Source organism: Pituophis catenifer, unplaced genomic scaffold (assembly GCF_029215685.1).
Source record: "Pituophis catenifer annectens isolate HBS135680 unplaced genomic scaffold, rPitCat1.0.hap2 SCAF_14, whole genome shotgun sequence".
Classification (NCBI taxonomy): Eukaryota; Metazoa; Chordata; class Lepidosauria; order Squamata; family Colubridae; genus Pituophis; species Pituophis catenifer.
The window spans coordinates 16,405,636-16,422,708 of record NW_027256894.1 but is presented as its reverse complement, the minus strand read 5'-3'; the positions used below and the strand labels follow the sequence as shown (position 1 = coordinate 16,422,708).

The window sequence follows — 17,073 nt, the reverse complement described above, 5'->3', positions numbered from 1 at the left end:
ACTTCATTGATTGACTGATGACCTGCAACTCCAAGCAGAACAAAGCCAAGAAAATCAATCCGAAAGGATCTGATGTTTTAAATCAGGAGAATAAGAAGAAAATAAACTATATTTCTGCCTGCATAGAAATATAGAAGGTTTGAATCAGGGGTGGGGCTGCTGGGGGTTCGCAGGGGTTCGGGAGAACCTCTAGCTAAGATTCTGTGTAGTTTGGAGAACCCCCAAATCCCACTCCTGGCTGGCCCTGCCCACCCCTCCCCTTCCCTCCCAGGAGTCCCCACATAGCCTGTTTTGGATGAGGTAAGTGCAGGGCGCGTGCAGAGACTCGGGGAGGGCGAAAAACGGGCCTAACGGAAGTTCAGGAAGGCCGGAAACGGGTCCATTGCCTGCCTCCAGAGGGCCTCCGCATGGGGAGGCCGTTTTCTCCTTCCCGGAGGCTCAAGGAAGGGCTCCGGGGCCCGGGGAGGGCAAAAAGCCCCACCCCCAGTGCAGGAGGCCAACTAAGCCACACCCACCATGGCCACGCCCACCCAGCAAGCAGAAAGAGAACCCCCTGCTAAAATTTTTGAAACCCACCCCTAGTTTGAATAGGATGCTGTAACTTACCTGGTTACTTGGGTCCGAGTGCCAAAATCCAAAGACCTCATTGATTGCAGGACTTCAATGCAGCCCATATACTAAATATTGAAAGAGAGAGAGAGAGAGAGAGAATCACAGGTGTTGAAAAAGTAGAAAAACAAAGAGAACAATGCCCTAATCGAAAGACCACACTGTTTAAAATGACCGTTGATACTTCAAGGATTTCATTGGCGCTTCCTGATTTTTAGAAGTTTCCATTGTTCCCACCGATGGGCAAGAGTCAACCTAGATTGAGAAAACTGGAGTTCATATTTTCATGCCATCGTGAAACTGGGAAGATTTGTATCCCTTCCTTTTAAGATGGAATGTCCATACTCTAAACCCCTTCAAAGAATACTGGAACAATCTCCCAACTGTATTAATTTGGACGTAATCTATTTACTCAAACTGATGCACCACCAACCTCCTGAGACTCCATGTGACTTACAGTAACGTAGATAAAACATACTTCCGTCATACAAATGCGAAATGAAAATAGAAATGAATAAACTTCATTTAAAGATGGTAGACCCAGCCCATAAGATCTTGTCCAACGATTCTAAAAAAAAATCTGCCTCCTAGGGCTCATTTAAACCATAGAGAAGCAATTGTCAACTTTGAGAGTTTTAAGATGTATGGATTTCAACTCCCAGCGTTCCCCAACCAGCCTGCTGGCTGGGGAATGCTGGGAGTTAAAGTCCACACAAATTAAAATCTCCAAGGTTGAGATACACTGCCATAAAGTCCTCACACCACAAGTAGTATTCAGCAGGCTCTGACCAATTATGTAGAACCGGTAGCGGAAATTTTGAGTAGTTCGGAGAACTGGTAAATACCACCTCTGACTGGCCCCGCCCCCATCTATTCTCTGCCTCCCGAGTCCCAGCTGATCAGGAGGGAATGGGGATTTTGCAGTAACCTTCCCCTGGAGTCGGGAGGGAATGGAGATTTTACAGTATCCTTCTCCTGCCACACCCACCAAGCCACGCCCCACCAAGCCACGCCCACAAAACCGGTAGTAAAAAAATTTGAATCCTGCCCCTGCCTCACACCCTGAAATGAATTACTGAGAATGATAAGTGGGCCTTTTTTGTGAGGTAAAAGAGTTCAATGACACACAAACCATAAATTGACCAGTAACTGGACCCACATGACATACTAAGGCACAAATTGAAAAAAATATATATTTTCCTCTGTCCTGTGTGATTACATTTCAAGTTCTTTTTATCTCTCCTACAAGACTGCCAGATGAAGGACCCTTCTGAGGAATTACGATAGCGGTAGCTATTTCCTAATAATGTAAAAGCTACAATATAATAGTAATTGGTACTTCCGGGAGCATGAGGGGATAAGATTAATCTGGCCTAGTTTTTTGCAGACAATTGCATAGGAATGATTTGAGGAGGGGGGGGGAAGCTATGAAAGATGATAATATATTTTATTTAATGACCAACACTGTAGTTACCGTAAGTCTCGGCCAACCATTAGTAATCAATTACAAGAAGGGAGGAAAAGATCATGGCCTGAAGGCTTATGTAGGTTGCAAATCAAGTCTTTGAAAATCCCCTTCAAGGTTAGATATCCATTAATCAGCATTTACGGTCTCTGCTCTGAAAAGGGAGGTTGTGCGGCGGTATTTTTTTTCAACGCCTGTGGGCTTTCAGGCTTCCCCCCCCTCACTCACTCCACCTTCCCCTTAAGAACAGCAATCTTGCAAACCGGCTGGCTGCGGTTTTGCCACCCTTGATGAAGGCAAAGATTCGGAGGAGTAGGTGAGTCACAGGCTGAGATCATATGACTGTGAGTAAGCTCCCCTCAACATATGCGTGGGAGGCTCAATTCAGCAAAGCCTTGTGTGGGAGGGGGGGAGGGGAGGGAAAGTAGGGGGAGAGAGGAAAGAAATCGATATTGAGGGGTTGCCATCAATGGTCCTGATTGGAAGTTCATCTTATCAGACGCTCCCTAAAGGCCACAAAAGCTGGAGTAAGGAAAAGGTAGGAACAAGGTGTTTTGAAAGAGATCGTCAAGGGACTTTTAGCATTTTGGATTATTCAGGATTGTATACGCCCAGCTGTGAAAAGGTTCCCCTCACACATATGTGCTAGTCGTTCCCGACTCTAGGGGGCGGTGATCATCTCCGTTTCAAAGCCGAAGAGCCAGCGCTGTCCGAAGACATCTCCGTGGTCATGTGGCCAGCATGACTCAACGTCAAAGGTTCATGGAACGCTGTTACCTTCCCACCAAAGGTGGTCCCTATTTTTTCTACTTGCATTTTTTTACGTGCTAGGTTGGCAGAAGCTGGGACAAGTAATGGGAACTCACCCCATTACGTGACACTAGGGATTCGAACTGCTGAACTGCCGACCTTTCGATCGACAAGCTCAGCGTCTTAGCAACTGAGCCACCGTGTCCCCATTTTCCCTAGCTGTGTAGGGAAGTCTTTCATTGTCTAGGAAATGAAAAGATAACAGTAAAATAAAGGTTTCCCCTGCTCAACTCTAGGGCTTGGTACTGATTCTTGAATTCTTGAATGAAGAAGATGTTTTCCATAGTTATGTGGTCAGCATGGCTATATGCCAAAGGCGCACACCCACCAAAGTGGTATCTATGAATTATCTACTCATGTTTCATGCTTTCAAACTGCTAGGTGGGCAGGAGCAAGGGACAAGAGCTCACCCAATTGTATGGCTCTTGGGTCTTGAACCTGAGCTGTCAAGCTCTCCAGCTGACAAGCTCGGTGTCTTTAATCATCACACATCTGGTCTAAGGACTTTCAAGTCTAACCAACTAATTAACATCTAGAGAAGAAGTAGGGGTGACATGATAGCTGTTTTCCAGCAATTGAGGGCCTGTCACAGAAAAGATGGGAGTTGGGCAGGACAAGAAGTAACATGTGGAACAGGGATGGGTTCTACTTACTTTTACTACCGGTTCACAACGGGGCCGTGCGCATGCACAGAAGCGTTCTGATGACGTTGGGGTCAGTGGGCGGAGCCTCCCACCGGTTTTACTACCGGTTCGATAGAATCGGTCCGAACCGGGGGCAACCCACCATTGGTGTGGAAGATCATTAAAAAGGGATCCAACCTACCGTGCTTCCCCGAAAATAAGACCGGGTCTTATACTAATTTTTGCTCCAAAAGACGCATTAGGGCTTATTTTCTGGTTAGGTCTTATTTTGGGGGAAATACAGCACTAAATGCATCCATCTGACTGACAATCTTAACTGGGGCTTATTTTGGGGGTAGGGCTTATATTACGAGCATCCTGAAAAATCATGCTAGGACTTATTTTCCGGTTGGGTCTTATTTTCGGGGAAACGGGGTAAGGAGAAATGTCTTAACAGCGAAAAGAATCAATGGAACAGCTTGCTTCCAGAAGTTGTGAGTGCTCCATCATTGGAAGTTTTCAAGAAGAGATTGGACAACAACTTGTCCAGAATGATATAGATCTCCTGTTTGAGCAAGGAGTTGGATACGAGACCTCCAAGGCCCCTTTTCCAAGTCTATTATTTTATGTTTTATCTTGCAAAGTTCCAAAGCTTGACCGTCACGATTGAGGAGGTGAGCTGTCATCCGTGTCTTATCCAGAAGTCATACTTTTCCCTTCTCCAGAAATACAACCAGGGCTGGATGAGGTCAACCAGGTTTCACACCCGAGCAAGGTGGAGAAACAACCAATCGCATCATGAGATGACATCAAGGAGACGGCGAACAGACCCACTGCTAAATATCTGGACACATCTCAACATTTTGTTTTTTGTTTTTTTAAAGAAATGCCTCATGGCTGAAGAATAGCAAAATGCAGGGGTGAAATCCAGCAGGTTCTGGAGAACCGGTAGCAGAAATTTTGACTAGTTCGGAGAACCGGCAAATACCACCTCTGGCTGGCCCCAGAGTGGGGTGGGAATGGAGAGTTTGCAATATCCTTCCCCTAGGAGTGGGGAGGGAACGGGGATTTTGCAATATCCTTCCCTTAGGAGTGGGGAGGGAATGGGGATTTTGCAGTATCCTTCCCCTGCCACGCCCACCAAGCCATGCCCACAGAACCGGTAGTAAAAAAATTTGGATTTCACCACTGGCAAAATGGTATTTGTTGCCCTCAAAAAAGGGGTTACCTTTGTCTTTTCTACAACAATATAGACACTTTTTCAAAATTAAGACATCCAAAAGAGGGAGGAAGATGTGATTAAAGGAAGTTGAGGTCTACAATTACTTCCCTGACCTTCCACCCTTTCATTACTCCCTTTCTCCATGTTTAACTTTGCCACTCTGGAGTGATGGCTTCCTTCACACAGGTCTGAGAGCAGAATGGCACTAAGGAAATAATTGGGGTGGGCCCCAGAGGGACAAAACTCATTTCCAGGTTGGCTTCACTTCCACTTTAGAAACAGGAGAAACCATACAGATAATCCTCGACTTACAACCACAGTTGAGCCTAACATTTCCGTTGCTAAGTGAGACGTTGGTTGAGTGAGTTTTGCCCCATTTTCTGACCTTTCTTGCCACCGTTGTTAAGTGAATCACTGCCCTTGTTAAGTTAGTAAGCACAGTTGTTAAGCGAATCTGGCCTCCCCCCATCGACTCTGCTCGTCAGAAGGGGATCACATGACCCTGGGACATGCGACCGTCATAAATACGAGTCAGTTGACAGGCATCCGAATTTTGCTCATGTGACCACAGGGTGTATGGTCACGTGACATATGAATGATCATATGTCATTCTTTTCAGTGCCGCTTTGAACGGTTATTAAATGAACTGTTGTAAGTCAAGGACTACTAAAGCATATAAAGAACGGTTGGAATAACTGGGTATGTCTAATTTGATGAAAAGAAGGACTAGGGGAGACATGATAGCAGGGTTCCAATGTCTCAGTGGTTGCCACAAAGAAGAGGGAGTCAAGCTATTCTCCAAAGCACCTGAGGGCAGGACAAGAAGCAATGGGTGGAAACTAATCAAGGAGAGAAGCAACCTAGAACTAAGGAGAAATTTCCTGGCAGTGAGAACGATTAATCAGTGGAACAACTTGCCTGCAGAAGTTGTGAATGCTCCAACACTGGAAGTTTTTAAGAAGATGTTGGCTACCCATTTATCTGAAGTGATGTAAGGTTTCCTGCCTAAGCAGGGGGTTGGACTAGAAGACCTCCAAGGTCCCTTCCTCCCACTCTGTTATTCCATATTCTGTATTTTCATTACAACTTCATGGGACTCATAACTGGAAGAGGCCAATAGGGGATAAAACTCAGTTTTTGGGGAGTCCTCAGGACTTCTATTCTGCTCCCTAAATCGAGATTTTGAGAAAGGGAAACGCATTCACTGCGAGTGAGAAAGGATGTTGAGTTTCGGCAGGCAATAAAATATCTCGGGGGGGAGGGGGGGAGCTATTCGCAGTTCTCACAGCTGTTCAGCAAACTGGTTGCTTAGTCAGAGAGCTGGGATCTCAACACAACTGCCAGTCCTTTTACACAGAGGTCAAGCCTCATGACTCACGGAGAGTAATTACAAAGGAAGTGGAGGGAGCCGCTAACCTCCCCTCTTCTTCCCCCTCCGATAAGACTCAGAGCTGCCAAGGTCTCTGAGGAAAACACGAGTGTCCGGTCCTATGACTCCCCCAACTCTCCAGCTCCACTGTTATAATTAAACGTTTGCATCCAGCACAGGCGAGCAAGACAACAGGGAGAAACTAAAAAGCCATCTTCTTCCTTCCTGCATCGTAGATGAGTCCAAGAAGCTCTGAGTCATAGGAGTTCATTGGATGCCCAAGAGAGATCAGCATCCATGGGACGGGAAAGCTTTTGTGTTTATGTGGTCTTCTCTACAAGGCAGTGGTGAAATCCAATTTTTTTTTTACTACCGGTTTGGGGCGTGGCTTGGTGGGTGTGGCAGGGGAAGGATACTGCAAAATCTCCAGCAGCCCACCCCTGGATTTTTCCCAAGAGTCCATGGACTCTTTTGCTCATCCTCCTTTTCCTTCCCCAACCCTATTTTCCAATTGAACTACATGAAACAATAGAGATTTTTTAAATAAAAACAAAGCATGATGCCTCAAACCAGGAGTCTCCAGCTGCTACTTTTGAAGAATGCTAAAATAACCTCTCTTTTTATTTTATTTTTTTCTTTTTCACAAGGGTCCCACTTTTCATTTTGGAACATTATTTTCCGTCTGAGAACCACGAACCAGAGCAAAGAGAGACCCACTGAGGTGACGATATCACCAGAAATTTGTGAAGGCTGAAACATTCTGACCTTTATTTTTAGACGTTTGTGGGAAGGTTGTGGAAAACAGGTGTAGGAAGTTTTGCATATTGACTCATTTGCAACGCAGAACAATTCTTCAGAGCAATTGTGCCCAGCTTGACACTTTGGATTAGGGCCTATTTTGTATGCATGTCGGTATCTGGGTGGGCAAGAATGAAGACAGAGGAAGGCAACGCTTTGGGATTTTATAGAAGAGGCAGTCAGAGTTCCACTTGGTAGAAGAATAGCCATGACTGCCTCGGAGAAGATAGTCAAATCTGTGATGTATGATCCATGAAACACCTAGGTTTACAAAGATAAGGCTCCTGCAAGTCACGATATTCCCTGTGAGGCTCTACGAGAGTGAAAGATTGAAAAAGCAGGATAGGAAGACTGATGCTTTGGGGCCCTTGATGTTGGAGAAGATCCTGAGAATAATATGGACAACTAAGAAAATAAACAGAGTCATCAAATATATCAACCCAGAATTCTCACTTGAAGCACAAATAGGTAAAGGTAAAGGTTCCCCTCGCACATATGTGCTAGTCGTTCCCAACTCTAGGGGGCGTTGCTCATCTCCATTTCAAAGCCGAGGAACCAAAACCGAGACCACGAAGACGTCTCCGTGGTCATGTGGCCGGCATGACTAAATGCCAAAGGTGCACGGAACGCTGTTACCTTCCCACCAAAGGTGGTCCTTATTTTTTCTACTTGCATTTTTTACGTACTTTCGAACTGCTAGGTTGGCAGAAGCTGGGACAAGTAACGGGAGCTCACTCCATTACGCAGCACTAGGGATTCAAACCGCTGAACTGCCGACCTTTTGATAGACAAGCTCAGCGTCTTAGCCACTGAGCCACCGCGTCCCTTTTGAAGCACAAATAACCAAGCCCAAATTATCCTAGTGTCCTTTAGACACATGATGCAAGGAGGATGGACTTAGTTGACAATGGCAATGTTGGAAAACTCGAAAGACCATCATGAAGCAAAATCCATCTATGTGGTAAAAACAACTGTATGGCCCACAATCAATCAATCAGTCACTTAATCAGTAAAATGATTGGATGAATGTTTTTGGGATGAATGTTTGTTGTTTTTAATATAAGGGCCAAATTTTTAATATATTTTAAACTGTTTTTAAATCTTGTGGGTATATGTTGTTTTAATATGGCTGTACACCGCCCTGAGTCCTTTGGGAGAAGGGCGGTATAAAAATTTAATAAATAAATAAATAAAATAAATAAATCCAAACAACGCTAAGAGTTTTCTCGCTGTTTTAGAATGTCCTGTTTATGAAGCCAACCAACTTCAGTGGATAAAGCCGATAAGAGCTGTGGCAGCGCAGTGGTTAGAATGCAGTATTGCCGGCTAACTCTGCCCACTGTCAGGAGTTCGATCCTGACTGGCTCAAGGTTGACTCAGCCTTCCATCCTTCCGAGGTCAGTAAAATGAGGATCCAGATTGTTGGGGAAAATATGCTGTTTGTTCTGTCCCCATCCCCACACACACACAAACAGCCAGCTGGGGGTTAAAGAAGTACTCGGCACACACAAAGTTTGTTATCAGGAACTTGGCAGCAATACGATAACCGTCTGCCAAGTGCTTTACTACAAGAAGAGGGAGTGTTCCTCCACCAGATAACACCCACAAATACACACAGTTTTCAAAACAGTCCAGTTCAAACATGAAACCTTCAGCAGATCAGGCGTTGTACAAAGTGACTAGCCAGAAGTTAGCTTTGTCCGTCACAGAGTCTACATGGCCACCACACTCTCTTATATAGCCTGTGGGGTGTGGTCCAGTGACTCAGCTTAATCCCTGGCACGCCTCCTCATCTGCTGCAAACGTTTATCTCGCCTTCGTTGGCGTGGATCCAGGAACGACTTATCACCCTCATTGCTGTCATCGGAGACACCTGGCTCCTGGTCAATCTCCTCTCCCTCGGCAGACACCTGAGGCATTGCCAGAGAGGAGGGACCTGGAGAGGGAGGCCTGGCCATGTTCAGAGCCTTCTTCCTCCGATAAGATGTGCTCGGGGGTCGGAGCCACAACACTGTTGGGGAAAATATGCTGACTCTGTAAACTGCTTAGAGAGGGCTGTAAAGCACTGTGAAGCGGTATATAAGTCTAAGTGCTATTGCTGTAAAAAAAAAAACAATAGAGAAAAATCTATGTTTGCATAGAATGCAGCAGTAAGTCATTTGGGAATGCGGTCACTATGAGCTGGTTCCTGGTTAGATTTTAGTCTTTGTCCCCATTTTTCTTCCATTCCTAAAAAGATTGCTATTTTTAAAAAGTGCACATAATTGAATGTTTTCATCAACCACTATCCACATCATTTTAAAAACCTTGCAGGATGAGTTTGGGGTTCAGGACAGAAAAAGCTCAAAGCAAACAGGAAGTGTCAAAATAACACCAGTAAGGTGTGTGGAAAATGTGGTTTTCAAGAAAAAGAGACAAAAATCACTCATGCAACAAAGATCTTTCTTTTAGCAGGAAGTGAAAGTGAGTGTTTGCATATAAATAAAGTTGCCCAGATCACCTGGTGCTGGTTGTTTTTTTTAAAATGGGGAATTCCACCAGCAATTTCTCACTGTTTATGTACAGTATATGGGGTTTTTAAAAATCACAATTCTTTTTGTAATATGATAGAAAGAATAAAGTATTAATGTCCATAACAAAAACCCATCATAGATTAGAATAGAATAACAGAGTTGGAAGGGACCTTGGAGGTCTTCTAGTCCAACCCCCTGCTTAGGCAAGAAACCTTACACCACTTCAGACAAATGGTTATCCAACATCTTAAAAATTTCCATGTTGGGGCAATCACAACTTCTGCAGGCAAGTTGTTCCACTGATTAATTGTTCTAACTGTCAGGAAATTTCTCCTTAGTTCTACGTTGCTTCTCTCCTTGATTAGTTTCCACCCATTGCTTCTTGTTCTACCCTCAGGTGCTTTGAAGAATAGTTTGACTCCCTCTTCTTTGTGGCAGTCCCTGAGATATTGGAAGACTGCTGTCATGTCTCCCCTATCCTTCTCTTCATCAAACTAGACATACCCAGTTCCTACAACAGTTCTTCATATGTTTTAGCCTCCAGGTCCCTAATCCTCTTGGTTGCTCTTCTCTGCACTCTTTCTAGAGTCTCAACATCTTTTTTTACATCGTGGCGACCAAAACTGAATGCAATATTCCACGTGTGGCCTTACCAAGGCATTATAAAGTGGTATTAACACTTCACGTGATCTTGATTCTGTTCCTCTGTTTATGCAGCCCAGAACTGTGTTGGCTTTTTTGGCAGCTGCTGCACACTGCTGGCTCATATCTAAATCATATTTGCTATTTGCTTTTAATTAAACGAAATGACATTTAATTAACATTCTGCCCCTGAGCTAATTTTTTTTTTTTTATGTTTAGAGATCAGAACCATAAAAAATTCAGTGTGGGTTATATTATTATTGTAACAGCTGAATTACAGATTGGGTTTGCAATTTTTAGCCTGTAATAGTTTCTTGTATTAAACCTGTATGTTGCCCAGCGTTCCCAATAACCCTGAATGACCTACCACAATCAAGTTATACTAAAGTAGATAAACTATGAAGTGATGAATTGATTTAATTATGAAAATAATTGAAATTGAGAGATAAATTAGATGGACCCAGTTTGTGGGGGCAATAAGCTGACTTTGTATAAATATACAAAAGTATGAAGGCTATTGCTTAACACATTGTAAGCCGCCCTGAGTCTCTGGAGAAGGGTGGCATATAAATCAAATTTAAAAAAAAAAGACAATTGAGTTTTTATATTCTAATGAAATAAGATACTGGATAGTGTTCATTGTTTATTAAGAAGAGATTAAGATAAGAGTTTATAACAGAAAAAGGTGATGTGAAAGATAAATATGATGATATATATTATGGTAAAAGGGTAAAATGAATGATAGAGAAAATATGAAATGACAAACTGGTTCATTTAAGAAAATAATTAAGAGATGAACCTGAAATATTATGTTATAACAAGAAATTAGAAATTAAGGATGGAGGTGATAGTGTTTAAGTTAAAGGGTTTCAATATGAAAATGGAATAAGAAAAAATAAATTGTCAAAAGTTAAAAAATGTGATGGGAATTTTGAGAAATATATGTGACAAAAAGGAGAAATAAAATAAGGAAAAGAAATAAGGTTACGGAATTAGCAGGTGTAGGACGTATGGTAATATTGTTTATGTGTTAAGAAGAGATCGAAAACAAAATTAAAAAAGTAGAGAAAAAGAATATTATGGCAGGAATTGAAATATATAAATTGTATTTGGGGAAAAAGTAAAAAAAACGATTGGAAATATAAAATATTATAATTATAAGTTGTACAAGATTGGACTCGGTCAATACTCTATTCAGAAAATATGTATTGTTTGTTTGTTTACGTGTTTGTTTGTTTTTAAAAAATAAAAAAACCTTTTTTTAAAAAAGTTATGCTAAAGTAAAATAAAATAAAAGGATATTGCTCGTTTAAGCAGAGGCTGGAGGGGCGTAATAATGGATTCCTGCATTTCCACATGAATCCACCTTCTCCGCATGAGAATATAAGATGGAATCTTGTATGATGCACAATTGAGACGGCATTGCACAGGCGAGAACCTGCATTTGGTTAAAACTGCTTTTACTGAATAGCTGTTGACTTCACAACACATTAAATATAATGGCTTTGGCTTACGTTTTGTGCAGATGCAGTCTAGAAGAAGCTGTCTCACCTCCTAACTAACCCAAGCTATTTTGGACCGGCAATAACACATCATAAATCTAAAATGAGGTCATTGTCTTCTTCTATGTGAGATGCCCAATCCTTTATTATTATTATCATTATGATTTGAATCCGATTAATTTGGATATGAGCAAAATAAGACCACTGCTGGTAGAGTGCCAAAATGGTAGATACGTTTCTCCCAGGGGGTGGGGGAAAGAGGACAGACAAGGGCAGGAACTCAGGAGGAATTGCAAACACCAATTTGTGCAAAAAATAGGTAACGGAATCACAAACCATCTCCCTGCAGCAGGAATAGCAATTGCACTTAAGACTCGTGTACTGCTTCACACAATGCTTTTTACAGCCCTTCCTAAGTGGTTTACAGAGTCAGCATATTGTCCCCCAACAATCTGGCTCCTCATTTGACCGACCTCGGAAGGATGGAAAGCTGAGTCAACCTTAAGCCGGTCAGGATCGAACCACTGGCAGTGGGCAGAATTAGCCTGCAATACTGCATTCTAACCACGGCACCACCACGGTCCGTCCTTCCTTCCTTCCTTCCTTCCTTCCTTCCTTCCTTCCTTCCTTCTTTCCTTTCTTCCTCCCTCCCTCCATCCCTCCCTCCCCACTTAGCAATAGCACTTAGACTTATATACCGCTTCATAGTGCTTTACAGCCCTCTCTAAGCGGTTTACAGAGTCAGCCTCTTGCCCCCAACAATCTGGGTCCTCATTTTACCAACCTCGGGAAGGATGGAAGGCTGAGTCAACCTTAAGACGGTCAGGATTGAACCGCTGGCAGTGGGCAGAGTTAGCCTGCAATACTGCATTCTAATCACGGCACCACCACGGTTCTTCCTTCCTTCCTTCCTTCCTTCCTTCCTTCCTTCCCTTCCCTTCCTTCCTTCCTTCCTTCCTTCCTTCCCTCCCTCCCTCCCCACTTAGCAATAGCACTTAGACTTATATACCACTTCATAGTGCTTTACAGCCCTCTCTAAGCGGTTTACAGAGTCAGCCTCTTGCCCCCAACAATCTGGGTCCTCATTTTACCAACCTCAGGAAGGATGGAAGGCTGAGTCAACCTTAAGACGGTCAGGATCGAACCGCTGGCAGTGGGCAGAGTTAGCCTGCAATACTGCATTCTAACCACGGCACCACCACGGTTCTTCCTTCCTTCCTTCCTTCCTTCCTTCCTTCCTTCCTTCCTTCCTTCCTTCCTTCCTTCCTTCTTTTCTTCCTTCCTTTCTTCCTTCCTCCCTCCCTTCCCAGTTAGCAATAGCACTTAGACTTATATACCGCTTCATAGTGCTTTACAGCCCTCTCTAAGCGGTTTACAGAGTCAGCCTCTTGCCCCCAGCGATCTGGGTCCTCATTTTACCAACCTCAGGAAGGATGGAAGGCTGAGTCAACCTTAAGACGGTCAGGATCGAACCACTGGCAGTGGGCAGAGTTAGCCTGCAATACTGCATTCTAACCACTGTGCCATCAAGGTGATCGTTTAAGTTCCTGCTGTTAGGCTATATAACATAGGGGGCAGAGGTTTCTATGGGACCAATTTGCTCCCTTTCTCCTCTTGAACGTGGCTGAATAACCCTCATCTCGAACACAAAGCCATTATTTATCTGCTTAACTGTGGTATTCCTCCATACAAGAAGTCCTTGGTGCTCTTTTTCTTTTGCAAGGTTTCTGGGACAACTGTCAGCTTTTTCCATGAGGCTTTTAACTGTTCAAGGTACAGTGATAAACTCATATTACCCCACGTCTTCTTCTCTCAAGGAAAGGTCATATGCCAGCTAAGCCAATTTTATCCTGCTGACAGGGGACTAAAAAAAATAGCAAGATAAGCAGCCACAACTATGCAATCAAAGTCCCAGTAGTAGAGAATATTTGCAGCTCAGGGTTGAACTGTGAAGTCCTTGGTGCTCTCTAAGCTTGGCTGCTTTCTTGCAGACCTTTCATTACCCAACTAGGTAACATCATCAGTGCTAGAAGGGGATGGGTTTGCAAGGAGCAGGAAGAAGACTGTAGGGTCCTCGGTGCTCTCTGAGCTGGGTTACTTTCTTGCAGACCTTTCGTTACCCAACTAGGCAATATCATCAGTGCCAGAAGGGAGTGGGTTTTTTTTGTGGAGTGGAGGAAGAAGAGGATTGTGGGGTCCTTGGTGCTCTCTGAGCTGGGTTGTTTTCTTGCAGACCTTTCATTACCCAACTAGGTAATATCATCAGTGCCAGAAGGGAGTGGGGGTTTGCTCTCTGTATATCTGTCAAAGCCCGTTCTTTTTACATGCATTTTTAACAGCCTCTCTGCAACCACCAATTTAGCTTCGGTGTAACCTCCAGCCCCATTTTGATGCTTCGGCACTGAACCTCAAGGAGAATGTTGACGTCTTGGGAGATGCAATGTTTTCTTTCTTTCTTTCTCTTTCTTTCTTTCTTTCTTTTTTCTTTCTTTTCTTTTCTTTTCTTTTCTTTTCTTTTTCTTTCTTTCTTTCTTTTCTTTTCTTTTCTTTTCTTTTCTTTTCTCTTTCTTTCTTTCTCTCTCTCTTTCTTTTCTTTCTTTCTTTCTTTTTTTCAATAGAAGCGACACAATAGCACGTTAAGCTTCTTTCATACACCTATTTTCTACAACTTCTCCATAGACTTCTAAACATAAAGAAAAGGCCCAAACATTCCGTTTCATTCAGTCCGGTGACATCACTGTCTAGATGGCTCTCTTTTCCCCTACCTACCCTATGGCTCTCGTTCTGAAAATAAATTTTAATAAAATGAAATGTAGAGTCCCTTTGGTAACAAAAAAAAGCTACCCTGTCCTCGTTTATACACATTTTTGCTTTGTTTTCTAGATTATCCTAGTCATCCGGGTTGCCTTTTGAATCCTGGAAAATGAATCTCCTTGGGTTGTTTTTATTAACCTGTGAATGGCAGAATTTGCTTAGACCAGTGGTAGCGCTGTACGTTTTATTGAAATGCTTACTACCCATGATTAACCGAAGCATTGTTTTTCCTCATTGACCCAATTTAATGGGTTTGCATTATGCACTGCCCAATGACCTGAAAGCACGTGGGCTGCGTTCGAATCATAGTTAGGCTAACCTAAATATTCACTAGTTTGCATTTAGTTGTGCTGCACAAGTCTTCCTGTGTCTTTGGGTGGTTTTCTTTTTTTTTTTTAAAGAATCATTTCCTCAACATGGTAAAGACTTAGCTAGATACTGTAATTTTTTTCATGCTTGTTTCCATGTTTCTTACAAGGTAGTTCAAATAGGGTATCACACCAAATAAGACAGCATCTTAATTACATCTGTAATTACTCTGTAAGAGTAGTCACATTTTTGCCCGGTACAAAGGGAATTTATTGTTTATTTTATTTATTTATTTATTGACAGAGCCTAAAGGAGGGGAGGATTTGAAGGCATTTTTAGCCAAATGTGGGGGAAATAACGAAACAAGAGTCATTTGAGGGTTTCTCCCACCACCACCCCAATTCTCATTTTGGAATCAGACTTCAGCATATAAAACGAGGTGGGCTAAATATTTGCTTACTTAGAAGGCTAGCAGCTGAAGTGTAATACAGCTGGTCCTCGACTTACGACCGCAGCAGAGACTGGAACTTTGCTCACTAAGTGATGCAGTTGCTAAGTGAGCCGCACCCAGTTTTATGACCCGTTTAAGCCAAATCGCCACAGCTGTTAAGCAAAACCAGCTTCTCCCATTGACGAGGAATAGGCACGTATTGCATAGTTGATAAACCTGTTAAGATTAAGAGAGGACTGCATCCTAATAAATTGCATTAATTCCAAGGAGGCTTATTATAGACATCTTGTTAAATGTATTCGCTCATCTGAATGAGAAAAAAGATCCAAGGAAGGCTACTTACCCGGGCAAAGTTGGATATCCCAGTCTCCAAGCTGGATTCAGCCTTTTGTCCAAGATCTTTGCTTGGTTTAGAAAGGAAGGCAGAGTCTCTCACAGCTAACAAAACACAGTTCTCTTGAATGTTTGGCTTGGACCTGAACGCCTTGTCTGGGTCTCCCAGGGAATAAGCAGAAGACAAGGAGTTGCTTAAGCCGATTTCTGGCACGGTGGTATTGGTCTGGACAGTGACGCATTCCGTGAGTTTAAACCTTGGCACCTCTTTCGTCCGTAAGCAGAAGTTCTTCAGGGTTGGCAAGGTGGAAGGATTGGCCAGCTTAACGTTCGCCATGCGAGGTACCAAGGTGCACAAAGAAATGGAGCTGTCCGAGGTACCAACTGGGACATCTTCAGTGAGTGTGTTAGACGTAGTGGAAGGAGAAGCTGAAGAGGCCTTCAGGCGAAGAAGATCTCTCGACGTGTCTTCCTCCAGTGAGGTGAGGGATTCATTTCTGAAACGACTATATTTAGTCCTGTGGAGCATTCCTGGTTCTTTTAAGAATCCTACATCCAGTAGTTGTGCACTCGAGCAACAGAGAATGGGTTCTCTCATAGCCTGCAAAGTTTTGTAACTCAATCTCCTGGTTCCCCCACCTTTAACTCAGCTGCCTTCTTATGAGTGACCAAAAAAAATACGGAACCAGACAGATCAAAATAATTTTGAATAGAAAAAATAAGAAAACAGGGTTTCTGGTCACTGTGGGTGCTCTTAAAACATCTCCGGAATGTTTCTTCCTCTTCATCAACCCTGTTTCAGTTTGCCCGGTCATTTAATTGTTTGAAATTAAATCAAAGTGAAACCCATACGAAGAAGCCCAGATCCCAAAGCTATGTCTGTTTCATCTGAACAGGTAGAATAATTTCAAGCAAGCAAACGCCAAATTCTTCTTAGTTTCTCAGCACTCAATGCCACGATTCTGCGTAGGATTAATGTTAAAGACTCGGCTACCTTAAAAAAATAATAATTAAGTATTAAAAGACGAAGACACAAGAAATCTCTTTCTTGAAAAACAACAGCAAGATATATATTTTTAAAAAGAAAGTAGCCTTGTTCCGAATTGATTATCAATGACTTGATCAGTTGAGGTGGGAAAAAGTACTTCTCTGAAATTAAAATGAAATCCCGACAAAGGCAGCTCGAAGGAAAAAAGTCCAGCTTAACGTGTTCTATGAACAAAACTCAGTTTCTGCTTGCAAAAAAAAAACCCACCTTGCTCGTCCTTAAAGACCCCACAGTAGCATAGTGAGCCTCAAATACTCCGCAGAGATTGATATTCTGGCACAGCAGAAAAACCATCAGTCAATGGAAACATTATCAAAAAGTCTCTCCATCGTTCTCTGGAGCCATCCCTTCGCTCTTTTTCCTAATCTCCAGATTAGGATGACCGATTCCTTTGAAATGTGACAGAAAGAACGTTGCCTTTTCTCATCGTCTTCGTCTCCTTCTCCTTCTCCTTCTTCTTTTTTTTTTATGAATGAAGTTTTCTGAATGGATCTCACTGTGTGCAGGCTAAATAAACCTGTGAATGAAGCTGAGAATGGCTGTAACTGACTGGCAATCCCAGGGG

The 17,073-nt window shown here is 42.9% G+C and overlaps 1 protein-coding gene across 1 annotated transcript in view; it reads right to left on the bottom strand.

Moving 5' to 3' along the window:
* SHC4 (SHC adaptor protein 4) overlaps positions 1-16,508 on the bottom strand; it is a 44,200-nt gene extending 27,692 nt beyond the window's left edge. Inside the window, exons 1-2 of the mRNA XM_070953660.1 lie at positions 15,471-16,508; positions 607-677 (exon numbers count right to left, since the gene is read on the bottom strand). Coding sequence (XP_070809761.1) covers positions 607-677; positions 15,471-16,058 — 659 coding nt within the window. The 5' untranslated portion in view covers positions 16,059-16,508. The remainder of the gene's footprint in view (positions 1-606; positions 678-15,470) is intronic.
* Positions 16,509-17,073: the final 565 nt, after the last annotated feature.